The sequence below is a fragment of the Coregonus clupeaformis genome, chromosome 18, assembly GCF_020615455.1.
Source record: "Coregonus clupeaformis isolate EN_2021a chromosome 18, ASM2061545v1, whole genome shotgun sequence".
Classification (NCBI taxonomy): domain Eukaryota; kingdom Metazoa; phylum Chordata; class Actinopteri; order Salmoniformes; family Salmonidae; genus Coregonus; species Coregonus clupeaformis.
In genome coordinates this window covers 42,931,295-42,942,881 of record NC_059209.1, presented here as the reverse complement: position 1 = coordinate 42,942,881, position 11,587 = coordinate 42,931,295, and the positions used below count along the sequence as shown (strand labels likewise).

Sequence of the window (11,587 nt, the reverse complement as noted above, 5' to 3'; positions counted from 1 at the left end):
TCCTCTTCTGGATCATCCAAATGCACGCTAGCAAACTTCAGACGGGCCTGGACATTTACTGGCTTAAGCAGGGGGACACGTCTGGCACTGCAGGATTTGAGTCCCTGGCGGAGTAGTGTGTAACTGATGGTAGGCTTTGTTACTTTGGTCCCAGCTCTCTGCAGGTCATTCACTAGGTCCCCCCCGTGTGGTTCTGGGATTTTTGCTCACCATTCTTGTGATCATTTTGACCCCACGGGTGAGATCTTGCGTGGAGCCCCAGATCGAGGGAGATTATCAGTGGTCTTGTATGTCTTCCATTTCCTAATATTTGCTCCCACAGTTGATTTCTTCAAACCAAGCTGCTTACCTATTGCAGATCCAGTCTTCCCCAGCCTGGTGCAGGTCTACAATTTTGTTTCTGGTGTCCTTTGACAGCTCTTTGGTCTTGACCATAGTGGAGTTTGGAGTGTGACTGTTTGAGGTTGTGGACAGGTGTCTTTTATACTGATAACAAGTTCAAACAGGTGCCATAAATACAGGTAACGAGTGGAGGACAGAGGAGCCTCTTAAAGAAGAAGTTACAGGTCTGTGAGAGCCAGAAATCTTGCTTGTTTGTAGGTGACCAAATACTTATTTTCCACCATAATTTGCAAATAAATTCATAAAAAATCCTACAATGTGATTTTCTGGATTCTTTTTTCTCAATTTGTCTGTCATAGTTGACGTGTACCTATGATGAAAATGACAGGCCTCTCTCATCTTTTTAAGTGGGAGAACTTGCACAATTGGTGGCTGACTAAATACTTTTTTTCCCCACTGTATATGTACGAGCTTGTTGTGAAAAATGATTTTTTTTCTCAGGAATGATTCTATTCTATTATTTGATATTCTATTCTATGGAAGACCAAGCATCCCCTCTTGTTCATACTGTGCCTCACTCACATGCTGCTGTGTTGCTGACTGGTGCAAGTGTCTTTGATAAGTCGCGTGAGTGCATGTCCAGCACAACTGTATCAGGAAGTGGTCTTGTATCAAAGTGGACTAGCTACCTCTTCCTGGCTTATGCCTTGCAGGTCTGTTTTTTACCAACACAAAGCTCTGAATGTCTTCTGATGGCAGACAAAGTCCAGACTAAGCAGAAAACTAAACATAGCAGAAGTGACTGGGTGTCCTGTCCTAATATTATTTTCATGGTAGAGTTAGGATATATTTCAAACAGGGCAGGGAGTGAGTAAAACCACACTGTCTTACACCTGTTTTTGCATATTAAACAAGATCTCAGGCAGCCACTGTTCTGAGTCAACAGAGCTGATCGCTTGCTGATTCTGAAATGTACCTGACCAGAGTGACCTCTTTCAGAGAGAGAGAGACACAGAGAAACACTCAGTCCTTTGGCAGTATGTCCCCATCTCTCTCTCTCTCTCTCTCTCTCTCTCTCTCTCTCTCTCTCTCTCTCTCTCTCTCTCTCTCTCTCTCTCTCTCTCTCTCTCTCTCTCTCTCTCTCTCGACAAAATCAGACCAATTTACTTATTTTTAGGCATATAACCTCAAAGTTAAAGTTGTCCTCCAAAGAGGGGAAATGAAGGTGAGTTCAGAACAAAAACTTAGCATAACTCACAGTGTGACTACATAGTGCCATTATCTCACCCACATGAAGCCTAGCTCTCCTCAGAGAGAACGGTTGTGTAAGTTTTTCCTGGCCTGTCATACAGGCTTATATCAGAGCAGGGATCAGACTGTCTCTACTGACTCTCTGCCTTCAGTGCCTTGTGCTGCTGCTGCTTCGCCTCATGTGATAGAATTCCTGAAGAGTGAGAGTTCCGAGAGGACAGCCAATCAGACGAGGAGGGCTTTGACCAAACTGACCAATGGGGTCTGGACAGACTAGTGTTTACATCCTAAGAGGGATGTCAAATTATAGCCTGTCCTTAGCTTCAAATGAGGGGAAATTCATACTGTGGTCGTTCACTCTGGTTAAATCTGGATACCTTTCATTCAGAATAAGGAAATTACATTAGTTTGTGGAAACATTTTTGATGTGTGAAAAATAAAAACTAGTTTGCTTAACAAGATGTCTATGTGCTCTCAGAAGTATATAGTATTTCAAATTCATACACAAAACAATGACCTATTTTCATTCTGATAAAGGGGGATACACATCTCTGTTTTCTTATAAGCCAACATTAACATGGGATGTTCTTACTGTTGTTCTACTAACGATGGCTGCTGGGACCCCACCAGAACATACAGTATAACCTGAAGTTCTAGCAACATTCAGTTTTTGCTGGGTCTATGAAATAGGTTAGGAAGAGCATCTAGCCACTGCCTCCTCCTGTGTGAGATCCTCTTTTACACTGTAGTCCAGGACGAAGCCCACTCCGAAAGCCCTGTTCTTCTGAATCAGAGGCTTGATGGACTTGTGGTCCTCTCCCACCACAGACTGACCATAGAACGTCATCTTCATAAACTGCTCAAAAGGCCTTCTTCCCAGTAGCCTTACTGATATCCATCAGCTAGGAAAAAGAGGGAAATGCATTTACATATATTTCAAGCGTTACTACGTAACATTGTGTTCTACCCCCTCTTGTGTCTTTGAGTCTCTAGTGACTCCTTTTATGGAGTGAAATTTCAAATTGAGATGATAAATCGTTACATAACATTTTTATAGCATTAGCCAGGAACACCATGTTTTGCAGTGTTTAGAAATGTAGCGGTAAGAAAGGACAGGATGACTGGAAGTTGGACGTAATAGATTCCCTACTCTGCTGCATCTTTAGGTTGACTGAATGTTGAAAAACTATGGTTAGGTTTTTTTTTTTTACCACTCCAAACAAGAAGCTCCTTCACTGAAAAAATAAATATATAAACGCAACATGTAAAGTGTTGGTCTCATGTTTCATGAGCTGAAATAAAAATCCCAGAAACTGTCCATACACACAAAAAGCTTATTTCTTTCAAATTTTGTGCACAAATTTGTTTACATCCCTGTTAGTGAGCATTTTTCCTTTGCCAAGATAATCCATCCACCTGACAGGTGTGGCATATCAAGAAGCTGATTAAACAGCATGATCATTACACAGGTGCACCTTGTGCTGGGAACAATAAAAGGCCACTTTACAATGTGCAGTTTAGTCACACAACACAATGTCACAGATGTCTCAAGTTTTGAGGGAGCATGCAATTGGCATGCTGACCGCAGGAATGTCCACTAGAACTGTTGCCAGATAATTGAATGTTCATTTCTCTACCATAAGCTGCCTCCAACGTCGTTTTAGAGAATTTGGCAGTACGTCCAACTGGCCTCACAACCGCAGACCACGTGTAACCATGCCAGCCCAGGACCTCCACATCCGGCTTCTTCACCTGCAGGATCATCTTATGGGGGGTGAGGGTGCTGAGGAGTATTTCTGTCTGTAATAAAACTCAAAATGATTGGCTGGGCCTGACTCCCAGTGGGTGGGCCTGGCTGCCAAGTGGGTGAGCCTATGCCCTCCCAGGCCCACCCATGGCTGCACCCCTGGAAGGAAATTGTCTTCTGAAGTATATATCCGAGCCTACTGGTGCAAGGGCGTGTACAGTTTTGACATAAGACACGTGTGTGCTCCTCCTTTCAGGTCGATTCCAGCGCGAAAATCCAAAACACCTGTCCCAATAAATATCCCATTAAACAGGAAATCGTCGTTTTTGTTTCCCAAGTTAATGCTAAAAAAGTTAATATAAAAAACGATTGTATTAATCGCACAGTAAAGTCTTGGAAAACTATGGTGAAATGGTAATAACCCACAGTCAGCTCATGTGTCAGTTCATTCAATGAAACAGACGGCGGAGCCATTGTCTTGCAAAAGTTAACTCTGTAGTAAGGGTGCTGCCAAGAGCTCTTTCTTTCTGTCAATTTTCGATCCAATGAAGTTGGCCTTGAATAATAACGATTGATTGTGACTAACATGAATGTTACAAACATAAATAAAAGTTTGGTACTTGATTGCCTAAATTAAATTACTCCTATTATTTTACTATAAATAAGAGCACTTGTACTATTATTATTGTTTTATGATTGTTATTATTATTGTTAAAGTATTCTCTTATATGTTGAGGAAATGTGGACATTGAAGAACCAGACATAGGACTATATCATAATATTGTCTATTTGTCCACATGTGGCACACCCACTGTTATGAGTTGCTTTATGGCTTATTTTCTCAGAACAGGAAATCAACTGTGGCGCACGAAAAGTAAATCCACTTGACTCTGTAACTGCAGCCAAGGATAAACTAGACTACATCGGGAATTTCCCTCCGCCACTACTGGGAGCCCAAGAAAGAGAAGACAATAACGGAATAAAACTATATTAATCTTTGATTTAAAGAAAATTTGACATTTTGGCTCGGCCCGTTTTCTACTCGTTTGCTGTTAGCTTAGTTATTCCACTGGGCACAAAACAAGATTTGTGGTCAAATCATGGTTGGTGGCAATAAGCGGCTGCTTCTATTGTCGAAGGAGGATGCCTGTTGGCTTCCGCTACTTTCCTTGTGTCTCTTTCCTGCTTGCTTATTCTTTTGAAAATGTATGGAATAACGAATAGTTCTCTATTACAAATCTGCAATGAAAGAAAGTCATAATTCGAGGAGATCGAATTGCGTGTTTATGTTTGGGTTTTATAATTTATTTGGAACTATACTCTGCGTGGTTTGGTGTCGCTACACTTTGTTTCAACTCGGTGGTAAGCCTTTTCTCCGCAAATGGAACCTGGATTATACCATACTTGGATAAAGTTTCTGAAGTTCCCACAATAACAAATAAACACCTTTTATCGCCGTGGATTATACATAAAGAAACCCCGGATAACACAATAGTAGGATAACGTTTTCTGGAGATGAGGAATGCGGAGTGAAAGAGGCGTCTAGAAGGATGCTGTTTCTTGTAAAATGGAATTGAATATTTTTTTTGCAGTTTTGGTGGTTTGTTCATTTTTGTCGAGTTTCAGCCAAGAACTCAATCCCAAAGGCAGGAATGTATGCAAACTACCAGGGTAAGTAGAATAACGGTTCTGTCGATTAAAAAAGGAGTTGCCTGCCTTTATCACTCTCCATATCATGCAGCTAGCCTACCTACTTCTTGTTGTATGGTGCTTTCATTTATTGATCGCTCACATTGCAAAATACTTTGAGACTCGGGTATGACGTTGTCTTGCCCTCCACTGATATTGTGTACTAGTTGGTCGTATTTCTTTTCATATGCACTACCTCTCCTTACACAAGAAGGATTCCACCTGAACAGCCATCCCATCCAGATGCGACATGCATCTGGAACCGTGGATAATGTTCCATCTATTCTTATAGGGGGCGCTATATATTGATTGACACTGACCTGAAGTCGTGGCATCAGCTATTTCAGTGTTTCCCAAGTCCTTGAGTATCTAACATCACAGATTTTCGTTGTAGCCCGGACAAGCACACCTGATTCAACTTGTCAACTAATCATCAAGCCCTCAATGAGTTGAATCAGGGGAGTTTGTCTGGGGCTACAACAAACATGTGTTCTGTAGGTGGTACTGGAGGACTGGAGCTGGGAAACATTGAGCAAAATGACTGAAAATAACCACACAAAATGTTATGGCTTCCGCTGCCAGACACAAAGGAAAGTTATAGACTGAACTTAAACAGCTCAGTCTCCCAATGTTTTCATTCATTAGATTCAGAACACCCATGAAGTGTGTGTGTGTGTGTGTGTGTGTGTGTGTGTGTGTGTGTGTGTGTTATGTGTGTGTGTGTGTGTGCGTGCGTGCGTGTGTGTGTGTGGATCAAGTGAAAGTGACAATCTATTAGCTGAAGCGTACATTTCTTATTCACCAGTAAGCATTGACTATTTAAGCATGTCAAAGGAGGGTCGGGTGCAAGAGAAGAGTGTATGGGATCCAAAGTAGAGGTCATAGCCAGTCTGTGGTCTGCCCCTAAACACACTCTGACATTAGAAAGGAGACCACAGGGCCCAGCCTGCTTCTATCCTTACCTTTCCTGTTAGAATGTCTCCTAAAAATACAACTCATGTAGTCTGTATAAAACATGTTTCTTTGTTGTCATAGTTGTTGCCCAGCTGTCTATAGTTGGTTTGAAGGTCATTACTTTGACGTTTAGCATCCCCACTGAGTGGTTTTTGCTTAGGGTACAGTAAACTCTCCATTATTCATCGTCACCACATACACATTTGACATTGGCCCAACTCTCAATGTAACGTCTCAATCACAATCCTATCCTTAGATTTTTTTACTGGCTTGAGTGCTTGCTTTCTCGCAGTGCACCACCCCTATCATTTTCTTTAATTTCTGCCTTTTATTTTCTATTTTTACTGGGTTCAGTCACAGGAAGAATTGAGGGGAGTAGTTTTTTATTTATCATTGCTGCTCAGCATTTCCTATGTGTGTCCTCATGTTACTAAATTAGCTCTACTGTAGCTGGGTGTTACTAAATCAGCTGTACTGTAGCTGGGTGTTACGAAATCAGCTCTACTGTACAGTAACTGGGTGTTACTAAATCAGCTCTACTGTAGCTGGGCGTTATGAAATCAGCTCTATTGTAGCTGGGTGTTACTAAATCAGCTCTATTGTAGCTGGGTGTTACTAAATCAGCTCTATTGTAGCTGAGTGTTTCTAAATCAGCTCTATTGTAGCTGGGTGTTACTAAATCAGCTCTATTGTAGCTGGGTGTTACTAAATCAGCTCTATTGTAGCTGAGTGTTACTAAATCAGCTCTATTGTAGCTGGGTGTTACTAAATCAGCTCTATTGTAGCTGGGTGTTACTAAATCAGCTCAACTGTAGCTGAGTGTTACTAAATCAGCTCTATTGTAGCTGGGTGTTACTAAATCAGCTCAACTGTAGCTGAGTGTTACTAAATCAGCTCAACTGTAGCTGGGTGTTACTAAATCAGCTATATTGTAGCTGGGTGTTACTAAATCAGCTGTACTGTAGCTGGGTGTTACTAAATCAGCTGTACTGTAGCTGGGTGTTACTAAATCAGCTCTATTGTAGCTGGGTGTTACTAAATCAGCTCTACTGTAGCTGGGTGTTACTAAATCAGCTCTATTGTAGCTGAGTGTTACTAAATCAGCTCTATTGTAGCTGAGTGTTACTAAATCAGCTCTATTGTAGCTGGGTGTTACTAAATCAGCTCTATTGTAGCTGAGTGTTACTAAATCAGCTCTACTGTAGCTGGGTGTTACTAAATCAGCTCTATTGTAGCTGGGTGTTACTAAATCAGCTCAACTGTAGCTGAGTGTTACTAAATCAGCTCTATTGTAGCTGGGTGTTACTAAATCAGCTATATTGTAGCTGGGTGTTACTAAATCAGCTGTACTGTAGCTGGGTGTTACTAAATCAGCTGTACTGTAGCTGGGTGTTACTAAATCAGCTCTATTGTAGCTGGGTGTTACTAAATCAGCTCTACTTTAGCTGGGTGTTACTAAATCAGCTCTATTGTAGCTGGGTGTTACTAAATCAGCTCTACTGTAGCTGGGTGTTACTAAATCAGCTCTATTGTAGCTGGGTGTTACTAAATCAGCTCTATTGTAGCTGGGTGTTACTAAATCAGCTGTACTGTAGCTGGGTGTTACTAAATCAGCTGTACTGTAGCTGGGTGTTACTAAATCAGCTCTATTGTAGCTGGGTGTTACTAAATCAGCTCAACTGTAGCTGAGTGTTACTAAATCAGCTCTATTGTAGCTGGGTGTTACTAAATCAGCTCTATTGTAGCTGGGTGTTACTAAATCAGCTCTATTGTAGCTGGGTGTTACTAAATCAGCTCTATTGTAGTTGGGTGTTACTAAATCAGCTCTATTGTAGCTGGGTGTTACTAAATCAGCTCTATTGTAGCTGAGTGTTACTAAATCAGCTATATTGTAGCTGGGTGTTACTAAATCAGCTCTATTGTAGCTGGGTGTTACTAAATCAGCTCAACTGTAGCTGAGTGTTACTAAATCAGCTCTATTGTAGCTGGGTGTTACTAAATCAGCTCAACTGTAGCTGAGTGTTACTAAATCAGCTCAACTGTAGCTGGGTGTTACTAAATCAGCTATATTGTAGCTGGGTGTTACTAAATCAGCTGTACTGTAGCTGGGTGTTACTAAATCAGCTGTACTGTAGCTGGGTGTTACTAAATCAGCTCTATTGTAGCTGGGTGTTACTAAATCAGCTCTATTGTAGCTGGGTGTTACTAAATCAGCTCTATTGTAGCTGGGTGTTACTAAATCAGCTCTATTGTAGCTGAGTGTTACTAAATCAGCTCTATTGTAGCTGGGTGTTACTAAATCAGCTCTATTGTAGCTGGGTGTTACTAAATCAGCTCTATTGTAGCTGGGTGTTACTAAATCAGCTCTATTGTAGCTGAGTGTTACTAAATCAGCTCTATTGTAGCTGGGTGTTACTAAATCAGCTCTATTGTAGCTGGGTGTTACTAAATCAGCTCAACTGTAGCTGAGTGTTACTAAATCAGCTCTATTGTAGCTGGGTGTTACTAAATCAGCTCAACTGTAGCTGAGTGTTACTAAATCAGCTCAACTGTAGCTGGGTGTTACTAAATCAGCTATATTGTAGCTGGGTGTTACTAAATCAGCTGTACTGTAGCTGGGTGTTACTAAATCAGCTGTACTGTAGCTGGGTGTTACTAAATCAGCTCTATTGTAGCTGGGTGTTACTAAATCAGCTCTACTGTAGCTGGGTGTTACTAAATCAGCTCTATTGTAGCTGAGTGTTACTAAATCAGCTCTATTGTAGCTGAGTGTTACTAAATCAGCTCTATTGTAGCTGGGTGTTACTAAATCAGCTCTATTGTAGCTGAGTGTTACTAAATCAGCTCTATTGTAGCTGGGTGTTACTAAATCAGCTCTATTGTAGCTGGGTGTTACTAAATCAGCTCAACTGTAGCTGAGTGTTACTAAATCAGCTCTATTGTAGCTGGGTGTTACTAAATCAGCTATATTGTAGCTGGGTGTTACTAAATCAGCTGTACTGTAGCTGGGTGTTACTAAATCAGCTGTACTGTAGCTGGGTGTTACTAAATCAGCTCTATTGTAGCTGGGTGTTACTAAATCAGCTCTACTGTAGCTGGGTGTTACTAAATCAGCTCTATTGTAGCTGGGTGTTACTAAATCAGCTCTACTGTAGCTGGGTGTTACTAAATCAGCTCTATTGTAGCTGGGTGTTACTAAATCAGCTCTATTGTAGCTGGGTGTTACTAAATCAGCTGTACTGTAGCTGGGTGTTACTAAATCAGCTGTACTGTAGCTGGGTGTTACTAAATCAGCTCTATTGTAGCTGGGTGTTACTAAATCAGCTCAACTGTAGCTGAGTGTTACTAAATCAGCTCTATTGTAGCTGGGTGTTACTAAATCAGCTCTATTGTAGCTGGGTGTTACTAAATCAGCTCTACTGTAGCTGGGTGTTACTAAATCAGCTCTATTGTAGTTGGGTGTTACTAAATCAGCTCTATTGTAGCTGGGTGTTACTAAATCAGCTCTATTGTAGCTGAGTGTTACTAAATCAGCTATATTGTAGCTGGGTGTTACTAAATCAGCTCTATTGTAGCTGGGTGTTACTAAATCAGCTCAACTGTAGCTGAGTGTTACTAAATCAGCTCTATTGTAGCTGGGTGTTACTAAATCAGCTCAACTGTAGCTGAGTGTTACTAAATCAGCTCAACTGTAGCTGGGTGTTACTAAATCAGCTATATTGTAGCTGGGTGTTACTAAATCAGCTGTACTGTAGCTGGGTGTTACTAAATCAGCTGTACTGTAGCTGGGTGTTACTAAATCAGCTCTATTGTAGCTGGGTGTTACTAAATCAGCTCTATTGTAGCTGGGTGTTACTAAATCAGCTCAACTGTAGCTGAGTGTTACTAAATCAGCTCTACTGTAGCTGGGTGTTACTAAATCAGCTCTATGAGACTCAGCTCTATTGTAGCTGGGTGTTACTAAATCAGCTGTACTGTAGCTGGGTGTTACTAAATCAGCTGTACTGTAGCTGGGTGTTACTAAATCAGCTCTATTGTAGCTGGGTGTTACTAAATCAGCTCTATTGTAGCTGAGTGTTACTACATCAGCTCTATTGTAGCTGGGTGTTACTAAATCAGCTCTATTGTAGCTGAGTGTTACTAAATCAGCTCTATTGTAGCTGGGTGTTACTAAATCAGCTCTATTGTAGCTGGGTGTTACTAAATCAGCTCAACTGTAGCTGAGTGTTACTAAATCAGCTCTATTGTAGCTGGGTGTTACTAAATCAGCTATATTGTAGCTGGGTGTTACTAAATCAGCTGTACTGTAGCTGGGTGTTACTAAATCAGCTCTATTGTAGCTGGGTGTTACTAAATCAGCTCTATTGTAGCTGGGTGTTACTAAATCAGCTCTACTGTAGCTGGGTGTTACTAAATCAGCTCTATTGTAGCTGGGTGTTACTAAATCAGCTCTATTGTAGCTGGGTGTTACTAAATCAGCTCTATTGTAGCTGGGTGTTACTAAATCAGCTGTACTGTAGCTGGGTGTTACTAAATCAGCTGTACTGTAGCTGGGTGTTACTAAATCAGCTCTATTGTAGCTGGGTGTTACTAAATCAGCTCAACTGTAGCTGAGTGTTACTAAATCAGCTCTATTGTAGCTGGGTGTTACTAAATCAGCTCTATTGTAGCTGGGTGTTACTAAATCAGCTCTATTGTAGCTGGGTGTTACTAAATCAGCTGTACTGTAGCTGGGTGTTACTAAATCAGCTGTACTGTAGCTGGGTGTTACTAAATCAGCTCTATTGTAGCTGGGTGTTACTAAATCAGCTCTATTGTAGCTGGGTGTTACTAAATCAGCTGTACTGTAGCTGGGTGTTACTAAATCAGCTCTATTGTAGCTGGGTGTTACTAAATCAGCTCTATTGTAGCTGGGTGTTACTAAATCAGCTCAACTGTAGCTGAGTGTTACTAAATCAGCTCTATTGTAGCTGGGTGTTACTAAATCAGCTCTACTGTAGCTGGGTGTTACTAAATCAGCTCTATTGTAGCTGGGTGTTACTAAATCAGCTCAACTGTAGCTGAGTGTTACTAAATCAGCTCTATTGTAGCTGGGTGTTACTAAATCAGCTCTATTGTAGCTGGGTGTTACTAAATCAGCTCTATTGTAGCTGGGTGTTACTAAATCAGCTCTATTGTAGCTGGGTGTTACTAAATCAGCTCAACTGTAGCTGAGTGTTACTAAATCAGCTCTATTGTAGCTGGGTGTTACTAAATCAGCTATATTGTAGCTGGGTGTTACTAAATAAGCTCTATTGTAGCTGGGTGTTACTAAATCAGCTGTACTGTAGCTGGGTGTTACTAAATCAGCTGTACTGTAGCTGGGTGTTACTAAATCAGCTGTACTGTAGCTGGGTGTTACTAAATCAGCTCTATTGTAGCTGGGTGTTATTAAATCAGCTCTACTGTAGCTGGGTGTTACTAAATCAGCTCTATTGTAGCTGGGTGTTACTAAATCAGCTCTACTGTAGCTGGGTGTTACTAAATCAGCTCTATTGTAGCTGAGTGTTACTAAATAAGCTCTATTGTAGCTGGGTGTTACTAAATCAGCTCTATTGTAGCTGG

The 11,587-nt window shown here is 41.1% G+C and overlaps 1 protein-coding gene across 3 annotated transcripts in view; it reads left to right on the top strand.

Moving 5' to 3' along the window:
- Positions 1 to 4,243: 4,243 nt before the first annotated feature.
- The window catches only part of LOC121530770 (scavenger receptor class F member 2-like), a 32,646-nt gene continuing 25,302 nt past the window's right edge, over positions 4,244 to 11,587 (top strand). For all 3 annotated transcript variants that reach the window (XM_041835996.2, XM_041835995.2, XM_041835994.2), the window contains exon 1: positions 4,244 to 5,011. In XM_041835996.2, the coding sequence (XP_041691930.2) occupies positions 4,908 to 5,011 (104 nt within the window). In that variant the 5' untranslated portion in view covers positions 4,244 to 4,907. The remainder of the gene's footprint in view (positions 5,012 to 11,587) is intronic.